The sequence below is a fragment of the Amblyraja radiata genome, chromosome 4, assembly GCF_010909765.2.
Source record: "Amblyraja radiata isolate CabotCenter1 chromosome 4, sAmbRad1.1.pri, whole genome shotgun sequence".
NCBI classification, from domain to species: Eukaryota; Metazoa; Chordata; class Chondrichthyes; order Rajiformes; family Rajidae; genus Amblyraja; species Amblyraja radiata.
In genome coordinates, this window is record NC_045959.1 from 82,528,094 (window position 1) to 82,546,719 (window position 18,626).

Below are 18,626 nucleotides of genomic sequence, written 5' to 3' on the forward strand. Positions count from 1 at the left end.
AACCATGCTGTGATATATCCATGCTTTCTATGGTGCATCTGTAGAAGTTGTTGGGATTTGTTGGGGACATGCCAAACATCCTGAGTCTTAACTCTATGATAACAGTAAAATAGCCTACCATTTGGCTGCCCCTTTTACTGTTCTCCCCTCCTATACTGACTCTCCAGGGAGTGCAGTTCCAAGACTATCAATAGCACGTTGATTCCTGGCCCGAACGATTATTGTCCATCTATGTGCCAGGGAGATGAAAGAACCAAGCCTGAGGTATTTTAACCACATACATGGTTTTCTGGGATGGAGCGTGGAATAACAATCAGGGGCAGGAGCCCTCCCTAACCCACAGCATCCCTAACCCTAATCCAACTGATGACACAAGGCATGGCACCGGTCAACTGCCAACATTAATTTTGCTAACTGCACGAACAATTGTTTCTGCAACTCTGATATGCAATTAAATATTTGTAATAGAATATAGAACAATGCAGCACAGAAAAAGAGGAGGAATTAATTTAGTCTGCGGGTGGTGAATCTGTGGTGAATTCTTTGCCACAGACTGCTGTTGATGCTGTCAATTAATATTTTTAAGGCAGAGATAGATTGATTCTTGATTGGTACCAGTGTCAGGGGCTAAAGGGGCTAAAGGGGTCAGGGGCTATGGGGAGAAGGCAGGAGAATACGGTTAAGAGGGAGAGATAGATCAGCCATGGTGGAGTAGACTAGATGGGCCAAATGCCCTAATTCTGCTCCTATCACATATGAACATACAGATAGGACCTCTTTTCAACGTGCCCTTCAGGGTACACCCCAACTTGGAGCCTGGGGAAGCTCTGCATTGCTGGAGGTGAAAGCCATCCAATGAAAACCGCGAGCTTCACGGCAGGAAGGATGTGCACCAACAAGAAGGCAGGTCAGCCATGATCATTTTAAATGGCGGGGCAGATTTGAGGGCAAAGTGTCATGCTCCGTGCAATGGTAGAGTTACTTCCTTACAGCGCCAGAGACCCCAGTTCGATTCTGACTGCGGGTGCTATCTGTACGGAGTTTGTATGTTCTCCCTATGATCGCATGGGTTTTCTCCGGGGTGCTCCGGTTTCTCCAGGGTCACTTCCAGCTGTCTGTCCTCCACAGTTTCCAACATTATCATTCCCCAGCCCCGCACATCCCGATTTTACCGTGCCCCCAAAATCCATAAACTGAACTACCATGGTGGACCCATAGTTTCTACCTGATCCTGCCCCACCAAAATAATTCCCTCATACCTCGACTCCATCCTATCCCCGATGGTCCAATCTCTCCCGACCTATGTCCAAGACACCTCGCACGCACTCCGTCTCTTTAATGACTTCCATTTTCCAGGCCCCCGTTCCCTCATCTTCACTATGCACGTTCAGCCAATATGAGTCTGAGGATGGGTCTCGACCCAAAACGTCAACTATTCCTTTTCTCCAGAGATGCTGCCTGACCCGCTGAGTTGCTTGAGCATTTTGTGTCTATCTTAGGATTGTGGGTCAATTGGCTTCGGTAAAATTGTAAATTGTCCCTAATGTGTAGGATAGTGCTAGTGTACATGATGATCTCTGGTCAGTGCGGACTCGGTGGGCCGAAGGGCCTGTTTCCGTGCTGTATCTCTAAAGTCTAAACATCTTTAAAGTGTCCTACGCCTGCTCCTACTTTCTTATGGTGCAAGGATGATCAAGAGGCCAAAGTTTGAGAAGAGCACATATTTTAGATGACTGAAGATTATTGAGGCAGGAAACGTGAACCAGAAATAGACTTGCATAACCTTAAATTGCAGCTTATCAAGAAATCCTGCAGGATAGAGTGACTGGTTCCAACATTTGGAGGCTACTTCAATGCAACACCGGTAGATATGATGAAAAGTTTGATTGTAAAATGAGTTTAATTTCACTTCTGCTTGGTTGGCATGTTTTATCAACCTCAATGATATATTATCACATTTGCCATTCCTGAATGGATTTACAGCTCTTTAATCTTCATCAAAACTTAGGAAATAGGTATTTTACACTGGGAAATTCTATAATAAGCTTCACATAAGGGCTAAAAACAATGCTTAGTTGGTAATGTGGGGCATAATGACAATGTGTGTGTTTTGTGATGACTTTGATGGCCAGATAGACACAAAATGCTGGTGTAACTCAGCGGGACAGGCAGCATCTCTGGAGAGAAGGAATGGGTGATGTTTCGGGTCGATACCCTTCTTCAGACTGATGTCAGGGGAGCGGAAGGTACATAGATAAGGAAGTGTATGGCTAAGGAAGTGTAAGTGTATACGGTGACAATATACTATGACAATATATAATATGACAATAAATTTGTATTGTATTGTATTGTATTGTATTGTATTGACAGTAAGACTGGTCGGTGAACTGGGATGGGGAGGGGATGGAGAGAAAGGGAAAGTGGAAATATTGTGCCCTTTCACTGAGGCATTAAGTCTTGAAAATGTTGAATATGTCTGACCCAATTGAGGAACAGAAGTGTCTGCTGCCAAACTAAACATGGCACAGTGGCGCAGCTGATAGATTTGCTGCCCTACAGCGTCAGACGCCCAGGTTCGATCCTGACTACGGGGTGCCGTTTGCACGGAGTTTGTATGTTCTCCCTGTGCCCCCACAGGTTTTCTCCGGGTGCTCCGGTTTCCTCCCTCACTCCAAAGACGTACAGGTTGTGTCTCTAAAAGTCTTTAAAAAAAGTCCAAAATGTCTAAATGGGCAGCAGATTAGCTAGTACTGGAAACATTCCCGGTGCTCACCGCCATAGAGTACTGTGTTAAAATTGAAGAGTATGATGAGTTCAAAGGGGTCTATTTGTACCGTGATAACCATAGATTCTGCAGAGATCTCTGTGAAAACAGCACTCCCCTGCCAACCTCAACCTCCTTAAGTACCACTATCATTGTCAGTGTCCATGACTAATATAGAACGTATACTGTATAAAAGAGTTCCGGTGATTTGCCATCCACCACACAATGAGCATGCTATCCAGACTTGTAAGACTCCACTATCGTGTGAAATACTGGAGAATGGGAAACCACAACCTTTTCTGGTTACTTCCCTTTTCCTCCCAATGTTTTGATGATTAAATGCAGCACAGCATTTTGTAGAAGCCGAGAATAACAACAGGTATGCAAGTGACCTGATGAAAAGGGCAGTGTTAGGCTACCTTTAGACATTAGAGAGACAGCACGGAAGCAGGCCCTTCAGCCCACTGAATCCTTGTCAACCAGCGATCACCCCGTACACTAGCATTATAGTTCACACTAGGGACAGTTTACAATCTTTACTGCAGCCAATTAACTTTCAACCCTGTACTTCTTTGGAGTGTGGGAGGAAACCAGAACACCCGGAGACACTCCATGTGGTCACAGGTAGAAAACAAACTCCGTACAGGCAGCACCCATAGTCAGGATCTAACCCAGGTCTCTGGCGCTGGAATTTAGAAGGATGAGAGGAGATCTTATGGAAACACATCAAATTATTAAGCGATTGGACACGCTAGATGCAGGAAACATGTTCCCGATGTTGGGGGAGTCCAGAACCAGGGGCCACAGTTCAAGAATAAGGGGTAGGCAATTTAGAACTGAGATGAGGAAAAACATTTTCACACAGAGAGTTGTGAATTTGTGGAATTCTCCGCCTCAGAAGGCAGTGGAGGCTGATTCACTGGATGCATTCAAAAGAGAGTTAGATAGAGCTCTTAGGACTAGCGGAATCAAGGGGTATGGGGAGAAGGCAGGAACGGGGGTACTGATTGTGGATGATCAGCCATTATCACATTGAATGGCAGTGCTGGCTTGAAAGGGCCAAACGGCCTACTCCTGCACTAATTGTCTATGTATCTATGTAAGGCAGCAACACTACTGCTGTACCAGTGCCACCCCTAGCTTGACTAGTTTCTTCCATTACTTAATTTCTATGCTGGTGGAGCACAGCAATAGCCAAAAGCCTAGAACATGGATGCAAATTGCCTTTAAATGAGTCTGCTTTCCTCCCTGAAACTTCCCCCTAAAGGATGGACCATGTGTATGACAACATAGGAAGTCAGTGGCACACCAAGTTGTGTGGCTCCATCTTAAGATACTTCATGTGGCTCAGTACTTCCACTATGACTTGGTTTGAATGCAATAGCACGTGAGCAATACTCTTGGCCATTGTATATTGTGTCCATGTCAAGTACTGGAGTAGCAGCAATATCAAAATGGCTGCCTCCAACAGCAAAATCCGGGAATACTTTACATTAATATCAATTTCTGCAGTTATGTATCTGAAACTAAACTTGGATTAGAAAGGAATATTCATAGCACAATACTGACCTCCCCACCATCAAAGGGATCTACAGGAGGTGCTGCATCAAAAAGACAGCCGGCATCATCAAGGACCCACACCACCCTGGCCACGTTCTCATTTCACTGGTGCCTTCAGGAAGTACATGTAGGAGTCTGAAAACCATGACCTCCAGGTTCAAGGACAGCTTCTTCCCAACAACCATCAGGCTCCTGAACACTACAAACACCAAACAAACTACAAACTATGACCATCTTGGTTGCAGCTTGGACATTGGAGTTTTTTTGCACTAATACTGGGGCTTTTAATTACTTGAACTTTTTTTGTGTTTACTATGTTGTCTATGATTACAGGCACCTCGTATTTTACACGGACATTACGGGCTTGAAAAGCAGCGCGTAGATCAAAAAACATGTATCAAACATATGTTCATAAATTCATGTTCATAAGCGATAGGAGCAGAATTAGGTCATTCAACCCATCGAGGCTACTCATAGTTGATCTATCTTTCCCTCTTAACCCCATTCTCGTGACCATAACGCCCGCCATTAACGATGCTGCCAATTTAAATTAACGAGGGTAAATCACATCGTACTACATTATAAAGCTTTCCCTTCCATCTGTACAACGTTCTATCTGAAATGCATGAGGCTAACCATTGGAGCATAAGCGGAGAAAATTATCCGTTTATGTTCCCTAATTGGAAAAATATATCCTAAAGGCAGATACATTTCAGCATATAACCTAGTAACTGCAGTCAATCATTTGAGTTTTCTTTCTGTTAAGCAAAACTGAACTTTCAAGATAATTTAAGAAGCTGTTTTTTTTTTGTTTTTTTTAAATTTATATTCAATTATTAAAAATAATATTACACTACAATAAAACAAGCCAGAACCCACCACCATAATACAATACAAACATGTATCCATAATAAACTACTATACAACTATGATACAATCCTTATTGAGGATACATTCAACACCCTGCGGAGCCCAGCGGTCCCGGAACTCCCTCAGGGTGCCCGCAGACAGGGCGTATTCCCTTTCTAATCCCACCCGGGCACGGACGTAACCCCGGAAAAGGGGCAGGCAGCTGGCCCAGGAGCAACCCAACCAGGACATCTTCAGCCCTACCCTCTCCCCTACGCACAGGGTGTCCAAAGATGAGGATGGTGGGTGCAAAATGCAGCCAGAAGGCAAGGAGCAGCCCCTTTAGATATTCAAACTGTTTGCCAGGCATAAATGTAAGCCCGTTATTCCAAAAATAGGAGCACGTAAATGAAACTTCGGTAGCAATTAGTCGAGCTTGTTATTCCAAAAGTGCGTAACGCAAGCACGTGTGAACTACGATGTGCCCATACTGGTGATTACAGACCGGTTATGTTGCTGCAAGTAATAATGTAATTGTTCCGTTTTCGGTACATATGACAATAAAATGCCTTCTTGACTCTTGACTCTTGACATATGGTTCTTGGCTCTGTTGAAATTTGTCAATATGAAATCCTTCCTGACTGACTGTGCATTTGGGTTTGATATAATATTTCAATTCTTGATGCCCGCCACACCCTTCATACCAACCCCAACCCGTCATTGTTTCTGCTTCACATGATCAGCATTTTTGGGACTGAACTGTACTTAGAAAAGTTGTTGTAGGGTGGCACGGTGGCGCAGCAGTAGAGCTGCCGTCTCACCTCACCAGAGACCCAGGTTCGATCCTGACTACGGATATTTGTCTGTACGGAGTTTGTACATTCTCCCTGTGACCGTGTGGATTTCCCTGGGTGTTCTGGTTTCCTCCAATACTCCAAAGACATACACATTTGTAGGCTAATTGGCTTGGTGTATTTGTAAATTGTATCTAATGGGTGTAGGATAGTGTTAATGTACGGGGATCACTGGTCAGCACGGACTCGTTCGGCCGAAAGGCCTGTTTCCACACTGTATCTCTAAACTAAACTAAACTACAATGAAGGATTAACGTCCATATAGATTAGGTTCCTGTAAAAGGACTGGACGATTGAACCCAAAGCCAAGTTAGAATCTGGTGCAGTCTGGTGAATTGAAATTCATTTAATTAAAGGCCGAGATAGGGTGGATGTGGAGAGGATGTTTCCAGTAGTGGGAGAGTCTAAGACCAAAGAGCACAGCCTCAGAATAAGAGGATGTACCCTCAGAATAGAGATGAGGAATTTCTCTAGCCAAAGGATGGTAAATCTGTGGAATTCACTGTCACAGACAGCTGTGGAGGCAATGTGATTGGGTATTTTTAAGGAAGAGATTGACAGGTGCTTGATTTGTAAGGGTGTCAATAGTTATGGGGAGAAGGCAGGAGAATGGGGTTGAGAGGGAAAAGTAGACCAGCCATGAGTGAATGGCGGAGTAGACTCGATGGGCCAAAATGACCTAATTCTGCCCCTATATTTTATGATTTTGTGATCTGATAATCTTGATTTAAAAAAAAAGTAACTATGACAATGAAACCCTCAGAATAATCATAAAAAATCTACTCAGTCACTCAGTCTCAGGACAGACGAATAAGTGCTGTTCTTGCCAGCAATATTCATATCTAGTGAAGGAATTAAACAGAACTTTGCCTAGCTCCATGATAAATGAAAAAATGAAAGTAAATTGGAATAAATGAGAAAGCAATCTTGTGGGAGCAACAAACTTGGGTTGTAAAGGACCATTGAAATGCAGGAAGGAAAATTCCCATGAAATTAGAGGAGTTGTACTTGACAGGGCAGCAGGAGCCAGTATTGGTCAATACCAAAGCATGTTATAAGAATAAGATGTACTTTGTAGATCCACAATTAAAAGTCACAAGGTGGGAGTGGAGGAGGGCTAGGTACAACGTTTAAAGAAAAAATTAAGAACAAAAATGGGCCTGTCCCACTTACGTGACTTTTTCGGCGACTACCCGACACCCGTCATATGTCGTTGCAGGTCAGTGAAAATTTTCAACATGTTGAAAATTCAGTGGCGACCAGAAAGTTGCTACGACTCTTTGGGTGACTGAGGAGACTACTCACAACCATACAGGCGACACCCTGGCGACATGTGTCGCCTGTATGGTTGTGAAGCTTGTATGGTCGTGAGTAGTCACCCAAAGAATCGTACCTTGTTCTGGTCGCTGCTGGGTTTTCAACATGTTGAACATTTTCGGCGACCTATAATGACCTATGATGGGTGTCAGCAGTCGTCGAAAAAGTCATGTAAGTGGGACAGGCCCATTAACAAAAACATAAGAAATCGATTTTTCTTTTGCATTTCAAACCAAGAAAGAACCGATTGATGTAGTTATATTGTGTCTTCCAACATATGACAGTATTGATAATATTGATGTTGTATAAATTGGGGCGGCATGATGGCGCAGCGGAAGAGTTGTTGCCTTACAGTGCCAGAGTCCCGGGTTCGAACCTGACTACATGTGCTGTCTGTACGGAGTTTGTACGTTCTCCCCATGACTGCGTGGGGTTCCCCGGGTGCTCTGGTTTCCTTCCACACTCCAAAGATGTACAGGTTTGTAGGTTAATTGGTAAAAAATCTAAATTGTCCCTGGCGTGTTGGATAGTGCGAGTGCACGGAGATAGCTGGTCGTCGCGGACTTAGTGGGCCGAAGTACTTTATTTCCGGATTGCATCTATAAATTAAATGAATAATCTATAGACACCTGTCTCACTGATACACAACCTAATTTATAAAGGATTAACAGGACTCAATGTAACAATCCCTGTACAACTGGGGCTGCGAAAGTAGAAGTGATTTGTTTCCTATGCCTGGGAATGTGTGCCAACGTTGATGAAGGAAACTGTGGGGGTTGATGTTGCAGAGTTAGTTATTTATTACTATGATAGCAGGAGATGTGCTGACAACAATAATGTTATGCATTTAAAAACAGTTCAAGGTACTTTTCAGAAGCGCAATCAAAAAAACGGTGACAATAGGTGTATGACGTTGGTACTAGGAAAGGCTGCACTTAGTGGCGATGCTTTAGATGTTTGGTAATTCTTCTGTCACTCAAATTCCGTACCACCATAACTCGAAGTGACTCGTATAGATTTTTATGCACGTAGTTAAGATTTAACTATCCGGAACTTATTGTACATTTCGGGAATCCTTGCTGAGAGAAGTTGCTGCAGTTTGTTCATTGTGCGGTCCTGCCAGACTGCTTAGTGAGTAACTGACTCTGCCCGCTGCACGATGGGCAGCTTTGAGTAACTCAGCACACTCCACCTCCAAGTCATTGGCTAACATAGTGCTGATTCTCTGTCCTCTGACTGAGAAATGCAATCAGAGAGCAATGCTGAACTACTATCTCCCTCTTTGGTGACCCTCGGACTATCCTTGATCTGACTGTGCTGGCTTTGCCTTGCACTAAATGTCATTCCCTTATCATGTATCTATACAATGTAAATGGCTCGATTGTAATCATGTATTGTCTTTCTGCTGTCTGGTAGGCATGCAACAAAAGCTTTTCATTGTACCTCGGTACACGTGACAATAAACTAAACTGAGACTTCTCAGTCAGAGGGGCAGCATGGTGGTGCAGTGGTAGAGCTGTTGCCTACAGAGGATGTACCGTCAGAATAGAGATGAGGAATTTCTTTAGCCAAAGGATGGTAAATCTGTGGAATTCACTGTCACAGACAGCTGTGGAGGCAATGTGATTGGGTATTTTAAGGAAGAGATTGACAGGTGCTTGATTTGTAAGGGTGTCAATAGTTATGGGGAGAAGGCAGGAGAATGGGGTTGAGAGGGAAAAGTAGACCAGCCATGAGTGAATGGCGGAGTAGACTCGATGGGCCAAAATTACTTAATTCTGCCCCTATATTTTATGATTTTGTGATCTGATAATCTTGATTTAAAAAAAAAGTAACTATGACAATGAAACCCTCAGAATAATCACTGTTGCCTACAGTGCCAGAGATCCCGGTTCAATCCTGGCTATAAGTGCTGTCTGTACAGAGTTTGTACATTCTTTACGTAACCACATGGGTGTCCTACAGGTGCTCCGATTTCCTCCCACACTTCAAAGACGTACAAGTTGGTAGGTTACTTGGTTCGGTAAAATTGTCCCTAGTGTGTAGGATAGTGCTAGTGTATAGGATGATCGCTGGTCGGTGTGGACTCGGTGGGCCGAAGGGCCTGTTTCTGTGCTATATCTCTAAAGAGTAAAGCCTTAACATGTGAAAAGAGGATTGAGATCTAAAGGAGGATAAAGTGGTGGAAAAAGTACCCCTCAAAAGTTATATCCTAATCCAATATTTTAATTGTATATCCTACAATTGTGCCTTAGAACATTGTTTTCTATTAAGCATGCTAAACAAATAATTAAAAAAAAATCTAATCCAACAAATCCAAAAGTAGGAAATCATGTGGAAAAACCATACAAGCTTTTTGTTCTGGGTCACTCAACAGTAAGTGTTATTTTGTACATTCCAATTATTTTTAAACACTGATGGCATATTATGTGGATGCGCTCCCATTTGTTACTGGCAGACAATGTCTAATACATGTGTGGGAAGGAACTGCAAATGCTGGTTTGCATCGAAGATAAATACAAAATACTGGAATAATTCAGCGGGTCAGGCAGCATCTCAGGAGAAAGGGAATAGGTGACATTTTGGGTCAAGACCCTTCTTCAGACTGAGAGTCAGGGGGGGAGGGAAACTTGAGGTATGAAAAGGTACAAAGAAGAAATGAATGAAACGTATGAAAAGAACAACAATGATCAAGGAAAGGCAGAGCCCACAATGGTCCAATGTGGTAATGAGGGGATACGAACAGTGAAACTAAGCAGGACAGCAGTGAAACTAGTGGGAAAACTAAAGGGGGGGGGGGGAGGAAGAGGAGTGCAAGGGTTATTTGAAATTAGAGTTTTAAAAATTTGACATTCTGGATTGTAAGCTGCCCAAGCGAAATATGAGGTACTGTTCCTCCAATTTGAATTTGGCATCACTCTGACAGTGGAGGAGGTCCAGGACAGAAAAGTCAATATGGGAATGGGCGTTAAAGTGTTTGCCAACCGGGATTTCTAATTCCAAAATTAACCTCAGTGACAATGAGACAGGAAGGACAAAGTCATGAGGCAGGAGTGCTATTTTCCGAGCCTACTCTCTCCCTCCTTACCAGTACATAAACCATTGAAGACAAGAGAATTGGGTTTTCTGTGATGCCCTGAGTCATTACAGAATCATGATCTGTGTCCTGTCACTATGGACGCATCATTGGGAAGCAAGCAGTAAGTAACATCAGCTCATAAAATCATGTCAAAGTCTTCTGGAATTTCTTTCCGCAATTAAAAGGCAACATTCTAGGTTTAGGTCTGACATGAAAGGGGTAGGGGAGCCCGGTGGCTAAGTCACTAGAATGGAAGCACAATGATCTTGACTGGTGATCCAGACACAAGAGTTGAAATCCCACCACATCAGATAATTCAATGAACGCAGGAGTTAAAAAGTTACGATCAACAATGGTGGCCGTGAATCTACTGGATTTATGGGAACACCCACTGAATGTCCTTCACATAAGGAAACCTGTCCTATCTTACCCAACCTAGGCCAAGTGTGACTCCAGATATAGCAAACAAGGTGATTCTTAAGGCTCTGTCCCACTTTCCTGAGTTACTCACGAACTTTCCCGAGTTTTCCCCTTGAACCGAACTCGGGGAATGTCGGGTAATGTCGGTAGCGAGCCCGTAGGAGTCTGTAGGTGTTTCGTAGCGGCTCGTAAAGGCCAGCCGTTGGAACTCGGGGCATCAGGTAAGTCGGGACATTTTTTCAACATGTTGAAAAATGTCCACGAGTAAAAAAAATGGCTCCGAATACCTACGAATGGCTATTACTATAATTATCCGAGTTCGAATCAAGGGGAAAACTCGGGAGAGTTTGTGAGTAACTCGGGAAAGTGGGACAGGCCCTTTAATTGCTTTCATCAATGACACACCATTCAAGTGTAATTAGGGATGGGCATTGCAAACTGATCCTTGTTAATGACTAGTCTCAGGCCATGAATGAAATCATAAAAAAGCTATCAAAAAGTACTGGTAGAGAGTGATAGTCATAGAGTCGTACAGCGTGGAAACAGGCCCTTCGGCCCGACTTGCCCAGGCCAACCAACACGCCCCATCTACACTAATCCCACTTGCCAGCATTTGGCCCATATCTCTCTAAACCTGTCCTATCCATGTACCTGTCTAAATGTTTCTTAAATGTTGCGAGAGTACCTGCCTCATTTACCTACTCTGGCAGCCACCACACTTACGTATCCATATCCCAATATGAAATGTAAGATTATGTTTACGGAAGACAGATAGTGGTTTGCTTCTACCTTTGGTAGAGTAAATACATGGAAGTCTGGCCCCACGGGTGCCCTTATTATTTGTTCAATTATATCTGTGCCTCACCATAACTGTACTTAGATGCACGTGATAAAAGATGAAAACAGCATAATTATTCTCAAGCCATTTATACTAATGGGCAGATTGTCAGCATGGAACAAAACACCGCTTAAAGAGTGTTATTCTAAAGGATGATGTGGCACACTGCATTATGCACGAGTTGGGAGACGTACGGAGAACTGGAGGGTTTCAATTGTGCATGCGGTGAAATCAAAACAAGTCTTTGTGCCACTTGTAGAATCAAAACAGGCTCATATTAAGGAGACAAGCTTTTGTCACTAATGGACACATCAGGGGGAAACAAGTAGCAAGTAATATCAGCTCAGAAAACATGTCAAAATCTTCTTGAATTACCTTCTACAAATTAAGGCCATCAGTCAGAAATGCAAACATTTCTATCTGCTCTCTTTTTAACTTATACCTCTAATGGCACTTTCACCTAAATTATTTTGGATTTCCTCAAGAGTAAATTACTTATTTCTTAACTGATCAAGGATCAGTGATAAATGGGAACACCCTGACTTTGAGGAAAGTAAGTGATGACAACAATGCGAGAAATGGGAGCAATGTTGGATTGCTGATGAATTGTTGTGAGCCAAATCAAAGTAAGTTCAAATCCACCCCAAGAGAGCTGTGCCTGTTTTCACTCCCAGTAACTTGCTTTGATTCCCTTGATGCCTCCAGCCCACCCAACCAACATGATAAATTCCGTCTGAGTTGACCTCAGCCGGTGAGGTGGTAAGTTCACCCGGAGTCCGGTGGGGAGGTGGAAGATGTAAAATCAGCCAACGTTCTGCTCCTGATTTCTATCAATTTCCCCGGTGGGATGTATGGACATCAGGTGAGGATAGGATATAGCTCAAAATGGAGAAACAGGTTACTGGAGATGCTGGTTAATACACAAAAAAAAAGGATATAATGTGCTGGCCTAACTCGTGAGACCAGGCAGCATCTCTGGAGAACCACAGGACAGGTGGCATCTCAGGTCAGGAGCCTTCTTCAGACCAGGGTCTGAAGAAGCACCTCAATCCGAAATATTACCTATCCATGTTCTCCAGAGATTCTGCCTGACCCGCTGAGTTATTCCAGCACTTTGTGTCCTATTTTGTGTTGGGTTTAGCTCACCTGTGAGGATTTCAAGTGATTTTATCAGAAGGCTCATCAATCAATGCTCACACACAAAGAACACGGAACACATTCACACGTGAACAATGGTCACTTGACTAAAGCACCAGGAAACTGTGCCTTGGGGCAGAAAGGAAAGCTGGAGTATAAATAACACCACAACCCTTATTATTAATTTGAGCCATTGGATGCTAAGGGCTTTCAGCAGCAGTAATGCACCTCAACACTACCTAGTCTTGGGCTGCACATTACATTGATACCACTCACTGAAGGTTGATGGCTAAGAGAAGGACATTCTTCTATTAAAGGATTTTAATTTTTCTATTCGAAGGAAGAAGGGAAGACTGCCTTGAAGTTCAAGATAAATTCTTAGAATGCATGGGTAGGTATGTGGCATTCATACTTAGATCAGATATGATATTGCATGGCAAAGCAAGCTTGATGACCCTCTCCGACCTTTACCAATGATGTTGTTTTTTTAGAGATAGAGCTTGGAAACAGGTAATTCAGCCCACCTAGTCCATGCTGACCTTTGATCACCTGTTCACAGCTGATTTGAGCATTTTGGAGGTTTTTGTATTGAATCTGTCACTGGCGCAGCTTTAGAGTTGCTGCCTTGCAGCGCTAGAGACCCAGGTTCGATTCAGACTACGGGTGCTGTCTGTACAGAGTTTGTACATTCTCCCTGTGACCGCTTGGGTTTGCTCCGAGTGCTCCGGGTTCCCCCCCACGTCCCAAAGACATGCAGGTTTGTACTAGTGGGAGAGTTTAGGACCAGAGGCCATAGCCACAGAATAAAAGGACATACCTTTAGAAAGATGAGGAGTAATTTATTTTATAAGAGGGTGGTGAATCTGTGGAATTCATTGCCACAGAAGGCTGTGGAAGCCAAGTCAATGGATATTTTTAAGGTGGAGATTGATATGTTCTTGATGAGTAAGGGTGTCAAGGGAGAAGGCAGGCGTATGGGGTTGAGAGGGAAAGATAGATAAGTGAAGTTTGAATGGCAGAGTAGACTAGACTACATCTAGTCTAATTCTGCTCCAACAACTTATGAACTTATAATTGGCTTCTGTAAATTTACCCTAGGGTGTAGGATAGAACTAGTGAACGGGCAATCGTTGGTCGGCATGGTCTCAGTTGGCTGAAGGGCCTGTTTCCACACTGTGCTCTAAATTAAACTAAACTAAATGGAATGCATTGATCACAGCAGCAAGATTTGATTGATTCTCTCAACCACAAACACCATTAACATTGGTAACGTGATGCTTGTGGGCTTTAGTCCCTTGTTAATTGATCTATAGATTATACAGTATCTCACCATGGGCTGTGACGGTTTCCACAGCGATCAAAAAGAGGACCAAAAATTGGCAGTGAGGTTGCGGGAGAGATTTGAATGACATTTGAATTGTTCTAGCCCCACTTTATTGGAATTATTTGAATTGCTTACTGGATGTACTTCCCAATTAATGCAAGGTAAATAATTATTGAAGCACCAATGGAATAGCATGTGCAGTCCCAGCAAGCCCTCAAAGTTAAATATTACACTGACATAAGCAAGGAAACCATACAAACATGCACACAATATAACAGCAAGCAACTCAGCTACCTGGATAGTAGGAATTCTGTACTCCTGGACTCTTCAATATATTAGTCTTCACAGTAAATGAGGATGGTGAGGAATTGGCTGAAGGGAAATGCAAGAGTTGTTCAGTGATAGAACATGGAGCACAGAACAGTACAGTACAGGAACAGATTCGTCTGTGCCGAACATGATGCCAAGTTTATCTAATCTCCTCTGCCTGTGCATGATCCCTATCCTCCATTCCCTGCATATCCATGTACCTATCCACTTCTAAATACCACTGTTATATCTGCTTCTTCTCCTCTGCCATCAGGATGCTGAATGTCCTTCTATGAGCTAGGGTACTCTCTGGTTCACCTCTACCCCATTGCAGATATTGGACTTTGTCTCTGGAACTGATGCGCTACAATGTTGAGAACTGTATTTCACATTCTGAATCTTCTCCTTTGCCAAACCTGTTGTACTAGAATTTGGCTTGATTGTATTTATGTACGGTATTATCTGACCAGATTGGATAGCATATAAAACAAACTTTTCACTGTACCTTGGTACACATGATGATAATAAATCTAAACCTAAACGGCTTTTTTACCTGCCTCCGCCACCACCCCTGGCAGCACATTCCGGGTATTCACTATTCTCTAGGTATGTTACAAAACTTACCTTCAGCGGCGCTGCAGTTCTGCCACTGGCCGTGTGCGCAACTTTGGCGCCTTTGAGGGGGGGGGGGTTAAAATGCGTTTTTTCTCCTACCTGTCCTGGATATATTTTCTCGGAGTGCAAGCTTTTGCTGAAGATTTGTTCCGACGGCCGTTCTGTGATTTTTTTTTTTTTTTAATCGCCCGACAAGTTCAGCGCTGGAGTAATTTAGTGATTTAGGTCCCATACGAACCGGCAATATTTTTCCTGCCGATATGGGGTTTAAATTCACTGCAACCGCAATGTTCCAAACGATCGAGTGTCTCAAAAACCCACTCGCAAGGTGATGGTTGGTGGCGCGACTCACCTGTTGCAGCGGCCCCTACAGTCTGTCTGTGTTTTTTTTATTTTTTGTCTAGTTAAATGTAGTTGTTCGTGTTTTTTAATACTGTTTTTAACTGTGTATATGTAACTGTGTAACTGGGGGATGGAGGGGGGGGGGGTGGGTGGTGGGGGGAAGGGGGAAACTTTTAAAAATCTCTTCCCTGCACGGGAGACCCAACCTTTTTCCTGTCGGGTCTCCGTTGTCGTTGGAGCCTAGCACCGTGGAGCGGCCTCCAGCCGGAATGACCTGGGGGCTCCAGTTGCGGAGCCTGCGGACTACTCACCATTGTGGGGCTGGCCGGCCTCGGAGCGTGGGGAGCGGTGGTGGTTCGCTGCTGCGGCCCGACCCCGGAGCTCGGAGGCTCCAGCTGCAGACCTGTGGACTGTCGGGATATCGGGAGCTCGCGGGTCCGGGTAGAGACCGCTTTTCGGAGCTCCCGCAACGTAACTTCTCCAGCCCGTGTCGCGGGGTTGGTACGACCCGGAGCGGGGCCGTGCATCGCCCGCCGCGGCTTTAATGGCCGCGGGACATTCCAGCGCCCGCCGGGGGTTCCGACTTCGTGACTTTTAGACCTGGAGCGGAGCCGTACATCGCCCGGCGCGGCCTAAAATGGCCGTGGGACTTACCATCGCCTGCCTGGGGCTTCGACATCGGGAGAGAAATGATGCAGGGGAGAGAAAAGACTTTGCCTTCCATCACAGTGAGGAGGAGATTCACTGTGATGGATGTTTCTGTAAATTTAATTTCAGGTCATCCAAGTAAGATTGTTTAATATTTGTTTCAGAATGCTTCAATCTATAATAACTGAAAATTTCGTTCAGTTCTCATAATTTTTAAGAAAGTTATGGGCTTTTGACTGTCCTTGATCACAGCTTTTGTGTTAAGTCAATGGAAAAGCAATAGGGAACAAGATGCTAATTTCTGAGTATGAAAATGGCCATAACTTTTTTAATACTGAAGATATGAAATTGAATTAGGTGTCAAATTAAACTTCTTTTTATGCTTCATCTGATGGGATAAATTGTAGACTTGATTTTTTAAATCCCAAAATTCTGTTACATTGCTATATTCTCTGCGTGGAAAACTTTCCCCACGCTTAGCTTTCAGATTTTGCCTCTCTCACCTTAAAGCTATACCTTCTAGTCTTTGACATTTACATTCTGGGAAAAAGGTTCTGTCTACCCTGTCTATGCCTCTCATAATTTTACATACATCTATCAGGTCCCCGCAACCTCTCGTGTTCCAGAGAAAATAATCCAAGTCTGTCCAACCTCTCCTTGTACTAATAATCCCTAATCCAGATATCATTCTGATCTAGAGATTGAGGGCACCTTCATAGAAAGATGCAGCATGGAACAGTATTGGCCCACTGTGTCGACCATCAATTTAAACTAATCTTAAATTAACCCTAGTTTTTAATTGTGTCAGAAGAAAATGCAGATGCTGGTTTACACTGAAGCTTACAACCCAGTGGTATGAATATTGACCTCTAATTTCAAGTAACACTTGCATTCCCTCTCTCTCTGCCCTCCCCCACACTGCTGTCCTGCTAGTTCCACTGTTCGCATCCATATTTCCCATCATTATCACCTCTACCACGGCCAACGAGGACCATTGTGGGCTCCGCCTTTCCTTGGTTATCGGTGCTGGTTTTTCTGATTTGTTCTGAAGCTTTTCATACCTCTCGTTTTCCTCTCCCTTAATTTTCAGTCTGAAGAAGGGTCTTGCTGAAACGTCACCAATTCCTTTTCTCCAGAGATGCTGTCTGATCAGCTGAATGACTAGCTCCCATTTTTTAATTCCTCCCATATTATCATCACTCCCCCTGATTCTATCCCTCACCTACATACCCGGGTCAATCTACAGTGACCAATTAACATACCAATCTGCATGTCTTTGGAATGAGGGAGGGAACTGGAGCACCAAAGGAAACCAGCACACGGTCAAAGGGAGAACGCGCAAACTCTACACAGGCAGCACCAGAGATCAGGATTGGATTCTAGTCTCTTGTGTTGCTGTGAGGCAGCACTATTAACAGTGACACTGTTAACCACCTTAACCCAGCAAAGGAATATCTTCTTAACTCACCTTTTCCATTTGGATTGTGTGTATCCATGAAGGAAAATGCCTCGTCACAGTTAGTCCCTTGCTCAGTAAAACTCTTGTCCATTGAGTTTACCATCACCGTCATCTCTTGCCGCGTACTGCTCAGTGTATCCTTCCGCTTCTTTGCTAGTTTTCTTGAAATACAAAGAGGGAATACCAAAGAGCATTATTTTTTCATGTCTCCCAAGATTAAGGTCTCTGAATTACCCACCTAAGGTGTAAGTTACCAAAGAGATGTTTTTACATTTGCTCAATACCAAAATAACTGTAAGCTTTCCGAATTTGGAATGCTGCTAAAACAACTGTGTACTTAGGATAGACACAAAGAACTGCGGATGCTGGTTTACCAAAAGCGACACAAAGTATTGGAGTAACTCAACGGGTCAGGCAGCATCTCTGGAGAACATGGATAACTGAAGAAGGGCCCCCAACTGAAATACCACCTATCCATGTTCTCCTGAGATGTTGCCTGACCTGTTGAGTTACTCCAGCATTTTAATACTATCTAATGTAAGAATTAGGATACATACTTAGAAATAACTTTTAAACAGGAAATTATTCTTCCAAAACAGCACATCAAAGTTGTACAGTCAGCACAAGAAAATAACATTCAATTGGGATAAAAACCACTGTAATGCATGTAGAGAATTCAAGTGTGCATTTATTTGCATTAATTCAAGTTAAAAGCTGCTTCAACAAGGTAATAATAACTCCAAACACATAGTACATGGTAAAAATTGGATGGAAATTGAGCATTAGTGATTATCATGCCCGTCAAATGGAGTTTTATATCACCAATTAGAAAATTGATCCTTGGATCCAGAATGATCATTAACGGATTTACTGGATTTTATCTTGCACTAAACGTTACTCACGTTATTCCCTTTATCATCCATTTGGATGCTGCGAATGGCTCGATTGTAATCGTGTATAGTCTTTCTGCTGACTGGTTAGCACACAATAAAAACTTTTCGCTGTACCTCAGCACACATGACAATAAACTAGACTCAAACTCATGGACATCGAGAACGTAAAGGTCGTCACTAAAACAGCGCTGGGGATGTGGAGGGCTTATGGGTATCTA

General features: G+C 43.4%; 1 protein-coding gene across 18 annotated transcripts in view; it reads right to left on the reverse strand.

Moving 5' to 3' along the window:
* Nucleotides 1-18,626, reverse strand: part of ptprm (protein tyrosine phosphatase receptor type M) — a 940,804-nt gene that overhangs the window by 148,941 nt on the left and 773,237 nt on the right. For 15 of the 18 annotated variants that reach the window (XM_033019862.1, XM_033019861.1, XM_033019860.1 and 12 more), the window contains 2 exons: nt 17,525-17,676; nt 14,437-14,514 (listed from right to left, as the gene is read on the reverse strand). In XM_033019862.1, coding sequence (XP_032875753.1) covers nt 14,437-14,514; nt 17,525-17,676 — 230 coding nt within the window. The remainder of the gene's footprint in view (nt 1-14,436; nt 14,515-17,524; nt 17,677-18,626) is intronic. The other 3 variants (XM_033019867.1, XM_033019866.1, XM_033019864.1) reach the window with 1 other exon arrangement.